A 19,605-nucleotide genomic window follows, 5' to 3' on the forward strand; every position below is an offset into this window, starting at 1 on the left:
AGACAGAAAGAAAGACACTTATCATTATTAGTCCCTATACCTTTTCAAATAACTAGAAAGTAGTAATCAGAATATAAATATCCATTAGTAAGTAAACAATAGCACTTAGGCTTGATGGTCCCTAGTCCCAACAGTCAAATAATAGATTATCAAAAGAGAGACACTCATCATTGTTAGTCCCTATTCAAAAGACTAGAAAACGGCAATCAGAATATACATTTTCATTAATAAATAAACAGTAACACTAAACCTAAATGGTCCCCAATTCCAGCAGGTCAGAAAGTAGATATCATTAATAAGTAAAAAAATGACACTTATCCTTAGTAGTCCCAACGCGTTTCCCCCTAGTTTCCACCAGGGTTCATCAGGGGATCTGGGGAGGACTTCAATCCCTCACCCCAGATTGCCAGACAATGCTGCATGTGTAGAGAATTCCTGCCCATATACCTCCCTTATAATCTCAGCTCAGCCCCACAATTAGTAATAATCGCAAAAACCTGTGTACTGCTGTCATCGTACACATGTCCGGCGTCCACCGCCAAATGCAGGTCCGTGGACCGCACATGAAACGCACGCACCCGGAAGTGACGATATGCTAATGACGCCCACCGGAAATGACGTCACCAGACTGCATCAGAATATCTGAAGCGCATCTGGAGCGCACGCACCCGGAAGTAACGGTGTCTAACTAGCGTCCATCGGGATATGATGTCACCCAAATGTGGCGGTGATTTGATTTGGCTATGGAAAAACAAGCACTGTGCTCCTCTACCCTAGAGCATTTATGTTTACCCGACCAAATGAATTTGGCCATCTATAATCATTGACTTATTATCGGTTTCTGTATTTATACGTTCACTTTTTCTACCCTTTCTCACTATTGTGGTTTTGTTTAATTTAAGACAAGGGTCCTTGTAGGGACATTAGGGATACCGACGTTGAGCGGGGGCGCCACGAAGTACAAATTAGGGTGCCAACCTCCGCTGTCAGGTAGGGACAGGATTTAGGGACATAACAGGGACAGCTTTAATTTGTATTCCCTCCCGGTCGGTGTATTACCTGATTCTATATGTCCTATCATTTAGAGTATTATTGTTGTTTGTCTATGGACTTTTAGGTCCTTTTTAGAGATTACTAATAAAAGTTATTTTTTAGGGGGGCTAAGGGTCTGCTGGTTGTCTCTATTTATTAGGCCCCTCATGTGATATTTTGTTTAGGTGTTTAATTGATTTTCTACTATGGCTGGTTTCTTATCAGGCCCTTTTGATACTAATAAATGGATGGATGATGCTCGAGAGGTTTTTTCTGAAGCTGAATTGGAGAATAGCTCCTCAGCAACTCCTACCCTAAAAGCAGTGTTTATTGAGCTTCTGAGTGTGTTTAAAGACAACATTAAATCTTGGTGGGAGGTACAATCCCTTGAGAGTTATATTAAACAAAAAATAGTCCCAAGAGGCCTGAGAATACACATTGCACCAGCACAAAGGTGTAGAACTCCGGGTCTGTTGTCTAGGTGGGAGGAGGAGTCTACAGCTTCCTCCGTTAGGTTTATGCAGATTCTATTGAATGAGGAAAAAATAACATTGGAAAGAACTTCTAGTAGACTGAGAGAGCTAACTGAGGAAGTATTGAAACATAGGACTAACCCTGATTTTTCTAACAAGGAGGATAATCTAAAAACTGCGGTTGAACGCTTTCAACTGAATATCAAAGACAGAAAACATAAGAGGTTTTTGAGGGACTGTACAGACTTTCGTGAAAAGCGTGCCTATCCGGGCCTAAGTGAGGGGGCTAATTTCCCTGTAGATATCTCCTCCTCCGACCCTGAGTCCTCAGACGCTGAAGGGGGATTAAGGCACCTCAGTGGTAAGGCTAACCATAGAGGTAGGGGACGAGGGAGGAGGGGCTATCAAAGGAGATGGCAGGGACAAATTTTGGAACAAAGAGGGGGCAGTCTTATATCCCCACCTGCACAGTCCTCCTCTTCCTCATAGTCTTTTTTAGAAACAAGGGGCCTCCTTCCTTACAAACTGCGGGAACGCACTGGGCCCCAAACACACAGGTAGTGGGTTATAGGACTAATGATTTTCCAGAGGATAGTGAAAACCAGATAATTAATATATCTTCTTATGTTTTGTCTGATTTTGAGAGGTCTGTCCTCCGGAAAGGCCTCACATTTGTCCCAACAACGAGATTTGACCCTTTTTCTTGGATAAAAGATATTAACCTCTTTACCAGAAAATTAAAATGGAGAAAGTTTTTTCTGCATAATGACAGATTGAAGTGCCAACATTTGGGCATATCCCTGGAGGATCTCCCGGACGTGTTAACATTATCAGAATTATCAGAGGAGGGACAGAGGAGTCCTGGCCTCGGACCCTTCTCTGATCTGAAACCTAGGAGTACTAGGATGCCCCCAGTCGGCGACATAGGGGGCATCGATATCTTCCTTAAATTGGTTTCTGAAGAGATCCGCAATATTAACCCAAGATATGAACCAGCACGTTCTAATTTGTCTGTGGGGGAAAAAAGGGCGTTGGAATCCCTGGGTGCTAATAATGCAGTAGTGCTGAAGCCCTCTGATAAGGGCGGCAACATTGTTGTCTTGGACGACACCCAGTACATTGAAATGTGTCAGGGTCTCCTATCAGATGTGTCCACATACGAAGTCTTACGGAAGGATCCCAGCAGTGAATATATGGTGGGACTATCTAAGATTCTGTCATGTGCACTGACAATGAATCTGCTCTCGAAAAATGAATATGATTTTCTCATTCCGAAATGGCCTGTAACAGCGACATTCTATGCACTTCCCAAGATACACAAGGGCATCAGCCCCCTCAAAGGAAGACCTATTGTTGCAGGGATTGATGCCCTGTGCCAAAATTCGAGTGTGTATTTGGATAAGGTCTTGAGACCATTTGTCCTGGCCCTCCCATCATATCTGAGGGATACTATGGACCTTTTGAACAAACTAGAAGGTGTGTCCATTGATTCCAATACGATTTTGGCCTCAATTGATGTTGAGGCTTTGTATAGTAGCATTCGACACGAAGTGGGCTTAACAGCCGTTGAATACTATTTGAAAAGTAGAGGGACACACCTGAGGCCACACAATAAATTTCTCCTGGAACTTTTGGATTTTGTACTACGACATAATTTTTTTCTATATAATGGGAGATACTACCACCAACTCAGGGGCACAGCGATGGGGAGCCCTTGTGCCCCTACGTACGCTAATCTGCTCCTGGGTTGGTGGGAGGATACTGTCGTGTTCAGAGACGAGGATGTCGTCTGGGCCCCACGGATACTTTTCTGGGGCAGATATATTGACGACATCCTCGTCCTGTGGGCAGGGGATGAGGCATCTTTTCGGACGTTCGTGACACATCTGAATGTAAACCCTTTTGGACTATCCTTCACATGCGAGGTGGGAGTGGACGAGATCTCCTTCCTTGATTTAAAAATCTCAAGAAATGGTGATGGCACTTTAAAAACTTCACTGTATCGTAAACCTTTTGCGACCAATAGCCTTCTAGAGTGGGGGAGCTTCCATCCTCCGCCTCTAAAAAGAGGCATTCCTAAGGGACAGTTCCTTAGGGTGCGGAGGAACTGTTCCTCGTGGAATGACTTTCAATCTGAGTCATGTAATCTATCTCATAGGCTTAGAACTAGGGGTTATCCTGAAGGAGTAATAGATAAGGCATATCAACAGGCAAGGACGACAGATAGATCGTCCCTCCTTACTCCAAGAGACAGATGCAACTCTGAGTCCATCACACGACTGATAGGTACCTATGATGATCAGTCAAGAAAAGTAATGGGCATTCTTGAAAAGTACTGGGGGATCCTACGAGCAGATCCGGATGTGGCAGGCTTGGTCCCAAAAACACCCTCGGTTACATATAGGAGGGGGAGATCCGTGAAGGATACAGTTGTACACAGTCACTTTACGCCTCAGATAAAGGAGGTCACATGGTTGAGAAGTAGGTCTAAGGGTACGTTCAGATGTGGTCACTGCTCCTTCTGTAAATTTGTCACACCTTCAAAGAGTTTTGTGAGTGCAGTGACTAAATGCACATACGAGATGAAAGATTTCGCCAACTGCAAAACGTCAGGAGTGGTGTACCTCTGCACGTGTATGTGTCCAATGGATTATATCGGGAAAACGAAACGTGAATTACGCGTCCGGATAGGCGAGCACCTTGGAGACGTTAGGCATGGCAGAGATACACCACTCGCCAGACATGTAATATCTAAACATGGGGGTGATATGAGATGCATTTCGTTTAGGGTTTTGGAGGTTGTGGCACGGTCAATCAGGCAGGGTGACTGGAATAAAAAAATACTCCAACGGGAGGCCCGTTGGATCTTTTGGATGGAGTCAATGGCCCCTGGGGGCATTAATGAACAGTTGAGCTTCTCGAGTTTTATCTGATTCCAAGAATGTGATATTAGGGGCCGAATAGAACCAGCATATATGGTATTGGTCTAATGATCACCATATGTATATACCCAGTGTGGTTAAATATGTATTTATATTTCTGGGACTTATTTTTCTCCTACTCTAACAGCGTTAAATACTCTGTGGATGATAAATAACATTGTAATATGTGGATAACACTTTAATTATATAATAGTCAGACTCCAACCTTCCTGTTTATTATATACTGAATGCTTTTGTCCCCCGATGTACAGCGTATATATTTATTTTGCGCTGAATAACTTCTGGACATCTTAGCCCTGGTGCCGACCTGTCCGTCTATGGCACTCTAAGTATATGGGGTATGTTGGTGGGAGGTGTGCCCGTCTGGCCGGCGTCTGCATTGCTGGCTACCATAACAACCACTGACAAACGTTTATGGGGATGGGTGCAGACCCTGCCTCCTAACCATGTACCGCCACATTTGGATGACATCATATCCTGGTGGACGCTAGTTAGGCACCGTTACTTCCGGGTGCGTGCGCTCCAGATGCGCTTCAGATATTCTGATGCAGTCTGGTGACGTCATTTCCGGTGGGCGTCATTAGCATATCGTCACTTCCGGGTGCGTGCGTTTCATGTGCGGTCCACGGACCTGCATTTGGCGGTGGACGCCGGACATGTGTACGATGACAGCAGTACACAGGTTTTTGCGATTATTACTAATTGTGGGGCTGAGCTGAGATTATAAGGGAGGTATATGGGCAGGAATTCTCTACACATGCAGCATTGTCTGGCAATCTGGGGTGAGGGATTGAAGTCCTCCCCAGATCCCCTGATGAACCCTGGTGGAAACTAGGGGGAAACGCGTTGGGACTACTAAGGATAAGTGTCATTTTTTTACTTATTAATGATATCTACTTTCTGACTACTGGAATTGGGGACCATTTAGGTTTAGTGTTACTGTTTATTTATTAATGAAAATGTATATTCTGATTGCCATTTTCTAGTCTTTTGAATAGGGACTAACAATGATGAGTGTCTCTCTTCTCTTTCGATAATCTATTATTTGACTGTTGGGACTAGGGACCATCAAGCCTAAGTGCTATTGTTTACTTACTAATGGATATTTATATTCTGATTACTACTTTCTAGTTATTTGAAAAGGTATAGGGACTAATAATGATAAGTGTCTTTCTTTCTGTCTACTATTATGTACATCTATGACAGATAGAGTTTGGACCCGATACTCTGATATAGATATTATGCTTTTTCAAATACCAATACTTAAATCCTATTTGATGTATGGGGAGACATTTACCTGGGTGGGATTCTGTTTTTGGAGCCCCCTTTGAGGTATATAGCTGGATTATCAAAGTGGAGCATGTGTCCATATTTGACTGCTCTGGCTGCTATTTGATTTGATTTGGCTATGGAAAAACAAGCACTGTGCTCCTCTACCCTAGAGCATTTATGTTTACCCGACCAAATGAATTTGGCCATCTATAATCATTGACTTATTATCGGTTTCTGTACTTATACGTTCACTTTTTCTACCCTTTCTCACTATTGTGGTTTTGTTTAATTTAAGACAAGGGTCCTTGTAGGGACATTAGGGATACCGACGTTGAGCGGGGGCGCCACGAAGTACAAATTAGGGTGCCAACCTCCGCTGTCAGGTAGGGACAGGATTTAGGGACATAACAGGGACAGCTTTAATTTGTATTCCCTCCCGGTCGGTGTATTACCTGATTCTATATGTCCTATCATTTAGAGTATTATTGTTGTTTGTCTATGGACTTTTAGGTCCTTTTTAGAGATTACTAATAAAAGTTATTTTTTAGGGGGGCTGTGGATCGCAGCTGATCGGCCATGAAAAAGTGTGCCGTGAAGCCTTGGATTTTTTGTGCTAGAGGAGGTTTGAGTCAGCAGAATGTTGGAGACTGTTCTGCCATCTGCTCCTCAGCACTCGGTGACCCCTCTCTGTAACTTTACAGCTTTGTGGCTGAGTTGCTGTAGTTCCTATTAGTTGCTGATTTTCTATAAATGTGACATAAGGGTAAGTAGTAGGGTACTGTACTTAATCCTAGACATGCCATAATTTGTCCTATTTTTTTAGTCCGCTCTTCTTGACCAGCTTGTCCAAACCTTCATTTATAAATAAGGAAATATGAAATATAAATATATATATACATAGAGAAAGCAAAAATGGCAATTAAGTAGATGACATTCAGAACGAATTGTGGCGGGGCGCATCCCAAAAACAGGAGGAGGTAAAAGTTGGTCTTTCTCCAAGTGCTGTTTTAGGAGGTTTTGACACGCTCCCTTTATTATATCTAGATTTATTATATAGATAATATTATAGAAGAAGAAGAAGCTTTAATTCATTATTATAGGTTCTTTTAAATTGTAATTCTATGCAAAATAAACTACACACAGTTCCATGTCTTTATGTGATGTGAGACAGATCTCTAAGACTGATCCGTGATGATAGACAATCTTTGGATCAATCTTAGATTACAATTAGTGATGAGTGAGCGTGTTCGTTTAACCCTTTAATCGAGCACACTCGATTAAAGGGTGCTTACCGAGTATCTTCGGCGTGCTCGTATATTAAGTTCAAGTCCCTGCGTCTGCATGTTTTACGGCTGTTAGCCAGCCTCAACACTTGCACAGATTGCCTGTTTGTTAGGGAATCCTCACATGTGTTGAGGCTGACTAACAGTCATAAATCATGCAGACGCAGGGACTTGAACTTAATATACAAGCACCCGAGCATTCTCAGCGAAAGGGTTAAACGAACACGCTCGCTCATCACTAATCACAATAGCATAAATAATGAAGCTGTATAATTTTTTTTTTACATTATGTTTATTTCATTTGTTTAGACCTACATTGGAAACTATTTACACATGCGTATTCTAGACCGTGTGGCAAAGCTTCCTGGAACAGGAACAGCACCCTGACAAAGGCTAATTTTTCCCCCTTTAAGGATACATTTTTGGGCACAAAAGTTTGTTCCACCTCATCTGGGGCTGGTTGGGTACAATATCATTAGATCACTAGACAGAATAGTTGACTATGCCTTATCCGTAGTTGGCCCCCACAAATATTAGGTCAGATCCCACCCTGAAGCTTAGTCCTGCTTCCCTGCTTTTTCGAGAGTTTTTTAACCTTGAATATCTCTCTAATTAATAAGCCATGGTACTTGATTTCCCCATCTGGTTGTATGGAGTCGTTGACTCAAATCCATACTGTAAAGGAGTTACTTTAAATAGGTAAACCAACTTTTAAGAAAGCTGGTGAGCAGCTGTCATCCATATAATGCATTGACTTGTTGGGTCCACCAAAGTTGGAATGCTTGGAGTAGAGCATCTCTTCTACATCATCCTCTTAGCCTAGTAAAGCATTTGATCAGTAGTTTCCATATTGAGACACGTTAATGGGAGTATCCCACAACTATCAGCTGTATAACTGGTAGGCGTACGACTATTGGGACCCTCATCACTCACCAAAAGGAGGTCTTAAGGTCTCATGTGAATGGTGTGTTGGTGCACTTGCATGACCTTCACGCTATTCATTCTTATGGTAGTAATGTATGACCATAGACAGGACCATTGTTCTTTGACTGGTCAAGGTCCCAGCTTGTGGTTAAATGACATATATACTTGATATAACCCTTTTAATATCTACCCATGCACACATGATCAGTCAGTGAAATGGGACAATCAATTAGGCAAATTATGATCATTGGGCATCTGAAACTACCTATTAATTTCCATCCTTCTACCATAAAGCTATAATGAATGGATTAAAGTGCAAGAAAGGGGGATAAAATCATCAGCTCACCAGTGAAGGAGAAGTGCCAGACAGGGTGCGGCGCACAGATAGCTCCAGGCCGGTTCCTGGGTTGACTATACAAAAGAAAAAGGATGTTCATCCAGCAGCCGCTATACCAAATCAAAAAATCTAAATCATCATATTTATTTGGATTGGGAAAAAGTAAAATTATGGCAGTACGTGACGAGATGTCTGGTCGACGCGTTTCGAGAAAAACGGCATTTTGCTTGAAACGTGTAGACCAGACGTCTGGACACCTTCTGCAATGATTTAATTTTTTCCCAGTTTTTAATGTTAATCCAGATAAATGTGAGTTTTTTGATTTGCTATAACGCCTGCTGGATGAACGTCCTTTTTCTCCTGCATAATGAATGGATACCAAGGTTGATGCTATTCTGTCGTCGTCTCTATGCGGGAGCTGTGCCCGTGTAGATAGACATCTGTTTTCAGGCTACTGTCAGATTACAACCAGACATTCTGCGGGGATCCTTCCTACTGCATACAATATGTAGAAATGATTCTTTCCTTATTCTGTAGGATATTCTGTGTCCGTCATCAACATGGCAAGAACTGTGAATTACGTTGGGGGAGCCCCAAGAACCAACTACACCGGACAAGTTGTTGTGTACAACATAAATGCTCAGGGGAATGTGACAGTCCTACAGATCCAGAAAGGAGATCAGGTATGGAGTAATGAAGAACACCCCTCCTGCCTTATTAAATAACTTTAAGAGAATCTGTTAGATTGTGATAGTACTTGTGAAAATAAGAAACTTTGAAATCTGCCTTTCTCCTCCTGGACTGATCATTAATTCTCAAAATTCTCAATTTGCAGGTAAATAGATTTTGCCATGTCTGAGATAGAAGATGGCAGTTGGTGCTCATAAAGTTCTATGGAGTGTTGTAACTGTTGTTTCATGTGAACTTGCAGCAGGAAGTTTGTGTCTTCTGCCTCTAGCTCCTCCCCTTCTCCATAGAATTTTAAAAACACAAACTGTCATCTCCTATCTCAGTCATGGGAAAATCTTTCTTCACTGAATACAGATTCACAGATTTTACCCATAAATTGACAGTGAAAGAGATAAGATATATTACAAAATTCCTTTTTTTTCACGTGGACTATTCTTTTAAGGAACAAAAATTAAAATGATGCCTATTCTTTGACTCCACATGAAATAATTTTGGAGTACTGAACTTGCGATGGTTGTCATTTCTGGGAAAGTATAAATAAATTCTTAGCTAGAAAGTGGTGTATCTGAAAGGTGTATTCTCCATACGATAGGGGATAACTTCCTGATTGCTGAGGGTCCAACAGCTGGAACCCCCACCAATCCCAAGAAGTGGGGCACTGAAGAGCCCCATGTGAATGGAGTGGCGTTCAATCACTGCCTCAATTTAATTTACTAAACTCAACTAGTAGCATATGAAGAAATCATTTTTATTTTATGTCAGAGGCATACAAAGTCTTTAAAGCTCCTAGGTTGCAGCACAAAATATGTAAAAGGGCCCAGATCTATCATGTAACATCTAATATTGGTGTTTTCCTCTGTGACAGAGGTGTCTCCTCTAGAAGCACGGCACAGTCGGCAGTCTGCACTCACCACCGCTACCACCCCGAATGTCACCATTTCCTTCATTGTGTAGACATGTCCTTACATAGTCTGACATTGCCAGCTTTCACAGGAATGTGCCAGGACTGTATAGTGTTACACTCTATTGGCAAGGGGAATGCTAATACCCAGTTACTTTTTTTCTAGGAGGAATATCAGAGGAATTGCACACAATGCAGAGTTCTAAGAAGAGATTTTTCAAAATTGTTATATTGTTCTTTTATCTATTGCAAAAAAATATATTGTATTTTTTTAAAAAAAGAACACTTCTAGCAAAACTGATACTCTGTAGTGCGGGAACAAAGCACGTCTTCTCTTTAAGGCTCGGTCACACTGGCGTATAACATGGTCGAGTGCTGTGTGGTGTTTTATCGGATAGCACTCGGACCAATGTTATACTATGGGGTAGTGCTGACCAGCACTTTTTTTCTAATGCTGATTCGGCATGAGAAAACAATCGCAGAATGCTGCGGATGCATCTGATGATCGGACCACACGCACCCATACAAATCTATGGATGTGTGTAAGCATTGGTCTGCACTCGGATGACATCCGAGTGCAGTCGGATGACCGCGGACACAGACAATGGAGGAGATGGAGAAATTACATTCTCCCGTCTTCTCCATACCTGTGATGTGAGAAAATCGGATCACAGTAAGATGACACTCGGCTCAGACTCTGACAGAGCTTGCTCTGAGTGACATTAGCATAATCGCCAGATTCTGTCACGTAAGAGAATTGACTGCCATGTGAGCGTATCCTTAGGCCGCAGTCAGATGGCCGTAGAAATTGCAACATCAGAACGTAGTGCACAGACTCTCCCGACCCGAGTGTGACAGCTGCATAGAAATACATGAAGCTGTTACGCTCGTAGGGTGACCCGCCGGCCAGTCCGTGCACTGCACTTGATCTCACTCCAATTTATATGGCCATCTGACTTCGGCTTTAGAGTTTATAAAGTGTACCTGTTCTTTAACATAAAACCTGTAGAAAAAGCATGGACTTGCTGCCCTCATCTCCCAAAATAAGTAAAACTCCTTGTAGTGCACATAACAGTCTTACATATTCAGGAACTGTCCTCATTCTCCTGCTCTGTAACTTGAGATCCACTCTTCCAGTGGGTGGTTCTTCTTCATTAACATTCTACCAGCACTTTAGGTGTTAGAACTACCTCTCTCACTTTCCGGTTTTGGAATGCTCCAATAAAGAAAACATAGGTTAATCCAAGTTTTCTGGGTGTGGTTTATTAGCCTGTTTATAGCTTTTTTTGTGTCACTTGTTATAATGGGTGAAGGAAGCCTATAATTCTGCATTTACCCGATTGCCTGAGTCTTGATAACTAGATATAGTGTCAATATCAGGATTAGTTCATTTTTCCATTTGTAATACTGCTTTTTCTTTATCTCCCACCTCCAGATCGGCTCGTATTTCGGCAGTGTGCTGTGCTCTGTAGATGTTGACAAGGATTCGGTGACAGATATTCTATTAGTGGGCGCTCCTATGTATATGAATGAGTACAAGAAAGAACAAGGTCACGTCTACTTGTTTCCTATCAAGGGGGTAAGAGTGAAGTTTACATTTAGAATCTTTTTAGTTTTACATATTTTTTTTTTCAAGCGAAAACAACTTTATACCAAAATTTGCTGCAAAACTTTCCCTTTAGGCAGGGGCTACATGATCACGTGTGTGGCCTGACACTGAAAACGCATGGTGCATTGTACAATGGCTTCCAATCATTTCCTACAGTGTCGCATTCCAACCTGTGACACCAAGTTGCAAATGTTTCCAACTGTGTTGGGTTTTCTGTCGCTGGTTGCAAGTTGCATTAGACTCACTTACCATAGACTTTAATGCAAGTCACATGTGATTGAGACTTGCGTGCAAAATTTTTTTTACAGCAAAATCACAGCTCTAAATTAGACGCACGACAGCAAGTCCCAGACAAGTTACATAGGTGTTTTTGGTCAATCGACTTGTCTGAGAATTGCTGTTACACGACACATGTTACTCTGCAACTCCAGCCTTTGGGCTTGTTCAAACGAGCTTATTATATGTAAATCTGCTTTCCATAAGCGCCAAGGATCAATATTACAATTACAATTTGGAGACAAGTAACTAGAGGGATTGAGATCTGGAAAATTGAGACAACTCACCTGAGGCATTGAGGTCTGGAGAAATTGGAAACATGTCACTAGAGGTATTGTGATTTAGGAAATTAAGACAATTTATCAGAGGGATTGAGAATTGAGGAATTTGGAGACACATCACCTGAGGAACTGAGGTCTGGAGAATTTGGAGACACATCACCTGAGGAACTGAGGTCTGGAGAATTTGGAGACACATCACCTGAGGAACTGAGGTCTGGAGAATTTGGAGACACGTCACCAGAAGGACTGAGGTTTGAAAAATTAAGACAAGTCATCAGAGAGGGATTAAGATCTGGGGAATTTGGAGACTCGTCACCAGAGAAATTGAGATCTCTTAATTTTGGAGACAATTCATTATGGAGACTTCATCATGTTCCTTAAGCCATTACTAAACAAGTTTGGAATATGGTAGGGACATTATCCTGCTGAAAGAGACCACTGCCATTAGGGAATTGGGGAGTCAGTGAAACTTGAAGCTTTTGCGCATCAATGAGGCCCTGAACTATCAAAGGTCCATAAAAAGTATATGTCTTGTTATGAGGGTCAAATGGACCTTTGGACCCCCCCCCAAGGCTCCAGGACTCAGGTGAAACTGCATTCCCTGCACCCACTGTATTTATGCCACTGCTTCTTATTTAATTAGTTTGTACCATGCTTAAGTAGGTTCTTCATGTCACATCCACATAAACCATGGTTTCCCAGCAGAATATTGCCCAGAGCATCAGCCATCTTGTCTTCTACTGTCTTAGTGGATCGTGGTGTCATCTTTTTCCTAAGTAACACAGGTGCACATGCACTCTTCAACATGATGTAGAAAAAAAATTCTTCTATGTCTCCACGGTCCAGTTCTGATGCTCATAGTAGGCACTTTCACTGGTGGACATTGTGATCTTCATGTTGTCGGTCAGACCTAGCCTCATTATAATATTTATTTTCTCTTACAGGGACTTTTACAGCAGCGTGAACATCTAGAAGGCCCTAAAAGTGCGGAGAATACAAGGTTTGGAGCCGCCATAGCTGCACTTATGGATATAGATCTGGATGGATTTAACGATGTCATTGTTGGAGCCCCCTTAGAAAACCAGAACAGTGGAGCAGTTTACATCTACAATGGCGATAAAAATACAATAAAAACAAAATATTCCCAGGTAATCCATGCTGCATCCTATAGAATTCGTTTTTGTACTGTATTCCTGACTTAGTACGATTGATATCACACACTGATAAATGCACAACGCAGTGAGAAGCAGGGACAATATAACGCATGCTAAAAGAGAAAATACGCAGAGTGATAAAGTAATATAACAGGAAATCAAAATTTATTAACAAATATAGAAATTCATGAGTAAAAATGTCTGAACATAAAACGGAATATACTGGTTGTTAAATATCCCTCTTACTATCTTAATAGACTGCAGTTCTATCTAAACACACTCACTGACAATGCTTCTGAGTATACTAATAACCAGTTGTCAGTGAGTGTGTTCAGATACTCTGTGGATCTCAATACACTCCTCACATTGGCATGCCAGGCTTGGCATGTCACTCTCCTGAGGGAGAAACGTTACCCCTTGGATGTCGGTCAGACACCTCTCACCCAGCCAAACTAGATTTCACACTTTGCACTGATGAGGGGCAACACTCCGAAACATAGCATCTGCAAACTGAGATTCCGGTTTGGCTTTTATCCTAAGTCATGTGGCAAGGCTCGTTAAAGGGTTGATATTGACTTTTAGGATTGTTACTTAGAATAGGTGGCTCTAGAGTTCAAGTCCTCTTCCTCCCTGAAGAGGCAATTTGCATACACCTATCTTTGTAATGAACGTGGATTCGATGCCTTTTTATCAACTTTACTGTATAATTATAGTGGCATTAATATGTAAACTTTGTCCTATGTGCAGAAAATCCTTGGCACCTCATTTACACCACCGCTGCAGTTTTTTGGGCGATCACTAGATGGGCACAAAGATCTGAATGGAGATACCATCACAGATGTAACTGTAGGCGCCGACGAGAAAGTCGTTCAGTTTTGGTGAGTAGTGCAGTCAATATTGATCAGAAGAATAAGCAAAAGTTCAAAACCCAGTAAAATAATTACCATTTGCTCCTAATCTTAAAGGGGAATCCACAGGATAGGTGATGTCTTGATGGTGGAAGTTCCACCATTCAATGTCTAGGGGATTGCTGGACAGCCCTGAGACAATGAATGGAGCAATCGTGCGCACGCTCGACCACTGCTTCTTTCTCTGGATCAGTGACACCTCCCGTGATCAGTAACTAATTAGTAATCTTGTGACCCTTACTAGAGATGAGGGGATCGATTCTCAGGAGCCTGGTCCAGCGTCTACATCAGTAGTCTATGGCCGCCAGCCGGGACCCATATGAAAATTGTCCTATCTGCTTCACTTCTAATTTGTAGCCTTGATGAGACATCATTGTTGCCGCGTGATATACTCAAGACATCGTGCCAAGACTTCTTATAAGAAGAGGTGCCGGGATGTCAGCAGGTAGGAGATGGTCCACAGCCATGGACTACTGACGTGGCCACTTGACCATGGTCCTTCAAATCGATTCGCTCATCTCTACCACTTATTTTTTAATACACCAGACTCATAAATCCACAGTCACTAAAGGAGTCAAATATTGTAAGGCCAGTTTCATACGGGGTTTGGTTCAATAGATTTGCGATCATCTGGGTCGTGCTTCCATATTAAATTGGTCTAGAATTGTATTTTTTTCTTATATCTATTTGTCTCATATCTATCTGACCTCTCTTTAGGTCGCAGAGTGTTGCAGACGTGGCCGTGAAGGTTTCATTTAATCCAGATAAAATCGTCCTCACAAATAAGAACAGTGAGATTACCGTGAGGATCTGCTTTAGCGCTCGCTTCAGACCGGCAAACTCCAGGCAACAGTTTGGTGATTACTGCAATTTTCCTACTTTTTTTTATGAAATGATTTGATTAAAATCGAGATGTGTGATATGGTCGTGTGTGTATGTGTAATGGGGTCAGGAGAGCAAGCTGTCAGCCGATTTAGCTGTCAGATCAAGGAGGGTGGGAAGGTATAGTAGGTTTATGTGGTTGTTTGGTTGATAACCACCATCACCCAACTGTTCCCAAAAACCTGGAGACCAAAATTTTCGACCAGTACAAACATGATCAGTGTCTCTCATCAGAGATTTGGGGCCCCTTGCTATTGGCAATGGCGGATGTTACAGATGTTGGTCCCCAACCTAAAGTACTTCTATGAACTGTTTGATTGTTGTGTCAAAAAGTAAAAAATATATATTTTTTTCCAATTTCACTCCCACCATGCCCAAAAATTTATGAAAACGTCCACATAAAGTTACCTAACCTTGTGGTCATTGTCACCTTCAGCTGATTACAACATGACTTACCAAGAGGTGCATGACAAGGAGATACGTTAGAGTGGTCTAACTCATATCTTAATGTTGTAGGTCCTAGTATTGGCTTTTCATTGGGAATATGGTTATCACACCATCAAGATCAATGCAAGAAACACGTAAACTGATTTACTAAAAACAGATTCAGAGAACAGCCCATAACTAGATCAGTGATGACCCCATCATCAACCCTAACAGTATAGCGTTCTTCTGTTATGGTGGATTGATAATACATGCTATTATTATTAATAGTGTTGTCTTTCTCCTATTTTTGCTCCTCCATGCAGTGGCAATCACTTACAACGCAACGCTAGACGCTGATCTCGAGGCATCGAGAGTGACATCCAGAGGGCAGTTTAAGGAAAGTGGAGACCGATTGATAACTAAGGCCACTGACATAAGCACGGAGGAAAGATGCATTAATCACATTTTTAACGTTCAGGTATGCAAGGAAGAAGCTACAGAGCGAAATAACCAGAAAAAGTGCTCTTCTAATGACTAAAGATTGCATATAGGAAAACTAATAAAAACTGCAGGATACAAGTTATATGATAGCCAGAAATGGTAAATAGTGTTACTGCATAGGTATAAGGACACCAAACTCAATTCTTGTCCCAAGTGAAGGAAAGCCTAGCCAACCCTCTTCTTTTAAATCCCTCCATAGTATATACTCTTCCTTCTATGCTCATTCACTCTTTAAGACCCCTGCCTTATTTCCTACCGAGCCCAGTACATATCCAGATTTGTGTCTTCTGCATGTGACGGACAGATGGATGTGGTGAGGCTACTGACGTCGTATTGTGGATTCATCTCTGAGCCAACCAGACTGCTCAGTCCTTCCACAATATACGGATGTGTGACCGTAGCTGCGAGCGTTCTGGTTAGCTCTTCTAGAATAAGCTCACTGCTTCCAGTGCAGCTATAATTATAACACCATAATAAAAGAGGCAACGACGCTGCTACTAATTATAATGGATGTAAACAGGAAGAAGGAAAAGTGCTCCCAACTGCTACAATAAAGTGTAAACCCGCCCTCCAAAAACAGGAAAAATGTGCTTCAGTCCTTAGTGGGTTATTCCTAAGATAGTAACTTACTCCCTGTAGGATAGTGAATAGCTTACTGATCGCTGGGGTCCAACCAACTGGGCTCTTGAACAGAGCGGAGGTGCAGATGCTCGGTCTCCACTTCGTTCATTGTTTATGGGACTTCTGGAGAAAGCTGAGTACTGTACTTGGCTATTTCCAGCAGTCCCATAGACAAGGAACAGAGCGGAGGTTGAGCATGCTCCTCTTTGCAAAATTCAAGACAAAACTAAAAAGAGCCTGGTTCCCAGATTGCACACCACCTGATTGCTGGAATGTTTAGATGTTCTTTTACATACTTCTGACACTGAATTTTATGGTGAGGATGCAGGAGAGGTTTTCTTCTGATGACTCTTCCATGAAGGCCATGTTTGTGCAGGTGTCTCTGAACAGTAGAACAATGTACCACAACTCCAGAGTCTGCTAAATCTTTCTGTAGGTCTTTTGCAGTCAAGCAGGCATTCTGATTTGCCTCTTTAGCAATCCCATCAGCAGCTCTCACTGAAATTTTGCATGGTCTTCCAGACCTTAACTTGACCTCCACTGTTCCTGTTAAGTGGCATTTCTTAATTACATTTCGAACTAAGGAAAGGGCAACTTGAAAACGCTTTTCTATCTTGTTATAGCCTTCTCCAGCTTCACGGGCCTCCACCATTTTCATTTTCAGAGTGCTAGGCAACAGCTCAGAAGAACCCATGGCTGCTGTTTTTTTGGCACAAGGTTAGAGGAGGCTGGGTTTTTATAAAGCTGGGAAATTTGCATCACCTGGCTTTTCTTAATGATAGTGAATAAGCCCTAACCCTAACAGGCTAATTAAGGTCTGAAACCTTGGTCAAAGTTATCTGAGCACACAAATCTCCAAGTGTGCCCAAAGTTTTGCATCGGCCCATTTTCCTTTTTGTAATTTTTAAAATATAAAAAATTACAATGTGTATACGTATATGTGTGTGTGTATATATATATATATATATATATATATATATATATATATATATATGTGTGTACAGTATATGTGTGTATATGTGTATACATATGAAATGTGTCATCTTTAACTTTAGCACTTTAAGAGATCATTTCATCTTCAACTTCCTTAACTGTTCACAATAACAGTATTTTTTCACACCACTGCTCCCGTGGACCCATGTGTGTAAATGTCACACATGTGCTACAAACCTCCATTCACATGGGACATTGGGACCCCCATTCTCGGTCCTGGTAGTGACCCAGAACCTTTCCTTTATTATTACAGATCTTGGACATTTGGCTTTAATGGAGGACATTTAGGTTGTCAGCGATTAGCAGATATAAGTTAGATATAACTCAATGTACTGCATTAAAATTTTACAATTGCATCAATAAATATTTGGAATAATTGGTCTACTCTTGATGTACAAACCATTGACCTCTATTACAGGAGACATCAGACTCGGAGAACGCCCTGGCATTGCGTGTGAATATTGCAGCCCAGAAACCGGATAGCAGTCCAGTATTAAATCCGTATTCATCCGGCTCCAGTGCATGGTTTGTAAGTATAAAACAAGTAAAATATCAATTTATTATCCGTAAGCCGGGAGCTGTGCTTCCTCTTAGTCTTAATGAAACCCACAACTCGTTGGTGAGTATGTCAGGCAGATGGCACCGAGGGTTTGCCACAATTAATTACTTTTTCCCCGAGAGTAGACTTTTGGCAGTCCTCCATACACATGTGGTTACATCCACAAAACCAATTCTCCAGCTGTAACGTGTTGTAGCGTCTGTGCAATATTTGTATTGCAATATTTTTGCTATTACTCCAATGGGTCTAAAATAGAAAACATTGAATATTGAAGAAAATATACATATTATAACTTCAGATGCAGCTGGTGAGCATTTTCTAATTTATTTTCTCTCATGCAATTCCTATAGGTGTAAATGTGAAATGTTTTTTTCTTTTTACAATAGATTCCCTTCCAAAAAGACTGTGGCGATGATGAAGTTTGTCATTCGGACCTTTCCCTACAAGTGGCGCAGAAACCTGACGTTGTGTAAGCTTTTAGTTTTGCCTTCGCTTTATTAGCGCTGTTAGGTTTGAGATCCCCAGCTCTTGTAAAACCGCATCTCCCAGCATGCTCTGATGAGAGTCTAAGGGTATGGACATGCTGACCACGTTTCCCTCTTGAAGGAACAAGTTTTATTGTTACAAAGTGCAATGTGTATTATATCATGTGAATTATGGTCTACGTCTTTTGTAAATACTTTATAATGTGATAAGTTTTAGTGGTATTGTGATGTAATATTTTAATGATGTTGGTAGTGTGTGTGTAGTTGACTATAGAGATAGTCTTTCGTTAATGGTTGGGACTAGCCCACAGTGGGAGGGGTTAGTGTTAGAGAAAGTGACTGCTTCTTGCTACAAAGACAGAGATAGGACCTGGAGTGTATAGCGAGTGGACCTAAAGATCCCAGTTGAGCAGTGCCGCATTCTGGGGTGACCCTAAATAAGAGGAGACCAAAGAGAAGAGATAGCAAGATCTGGAGCATGAGTGACTAAGAGATAGAATGGCCTTCTAGAAACTGGTCCTAGGAGAGGATGCCTGGCCATGAGACCTTGAGCTTGTAACACTGAAAGGTAACGGGCCTAAAGAGGACTGGGACTAGTACATTGTCCGGGGCAAGAGCTGCAGGTCACCAGAAGGGGAAAGAGGATGCGGAACCGCAGATCAAGTAGATGACGCTTGTTGATCAAGGCTGTTGTGTTGTGTTAAAGCTGAGATGTGGTGAAGTAGGGAGAAACAGCAGACATACAGATCCCTGAAGTAGACTACTAAGTAAGGAAACTGTATGGAAAATGCTTCAAGAAAACATCCATAAGACTTTGTACCTGCTATCCCTTATATATAACCCTTACCAAGTTGCTGTTGAGTAAAGAGTTTATTTGTGAATGGTGGCTTATCTCATTGAACTGTAGAACATCTGGTCCTGGCAAACCTGCAACCACGGTTACATGCGGCCTACACGGGCATAGCGCCCTCAATGCACAAGGCCACACACCCAGCCAGGACCTCCACCTTCATGTAACATGCCAGGGCACTGGAGACGAGTACCTCACCCATGGTT

General features: G+C 41.8%; 1 protein-coding gene across 4 annotated transcripts in view; it reads left to right on the forward strand.

Annotated features, from left to right (window-relative positions):
- The window catches only part of ITGA2 (integrin subunit alpha 2), a 174,447-nt gene that overhangs the window by 121,028 nt on the left and 33,814 nt on the right, over positions 1–19,605 (forward strand). For all 4 annotated transcript variants that reach the window (XM_073680315.1, XM_073680318.1, XM_073680317.1 and 1 more), the window contains 8 exons: positions 8,801–8,946; positions 11,290–11,433; positions 12,965–13,168; positions 13,922–14,052; positions 14,800–14,939; positions 15,714–15,868; positions 17,924–18,034; positions 18,451–18,533. In XM_073680315.1, coding sequence (XP_073536416.1) covers positions 8,801–8,946; positions 11,290–11,433; positions 12,965–13,168; positions 13,922–14,052; positions 14,800–14,939; positions 15,714–15,868; positions 17,924–18,034; positions 18,451–18,533 — 1,114 coding nt within the window. The remainder of the gene's footprint in view (positions 1–8,800; positions 8,947–11,289; positions 11,434–12,964; positions 13,169–13,921; positions 14,053–14,799; positions 14,940–15,713; positions 15,869–17,923; positions 18,035–18,450; positions 18,534–19,605) is intronic.

Source organism: Phyllobates terribilis, unplaced genomic scaffold (genome assembly GCF_046119375.1).
Source record: "Phyllobates terribilis strain yellow unplaced genomic scaffold, ASM4611937v1 Scaffold_1__5_contigs__length_1240528914, whole genome shotgun sequence".
NCBI lineage: Eukaryota > Metazoa > Chordata > Amphibia > Anura > Dendrobatidae > Phyllobates > Phyllobates terribilis.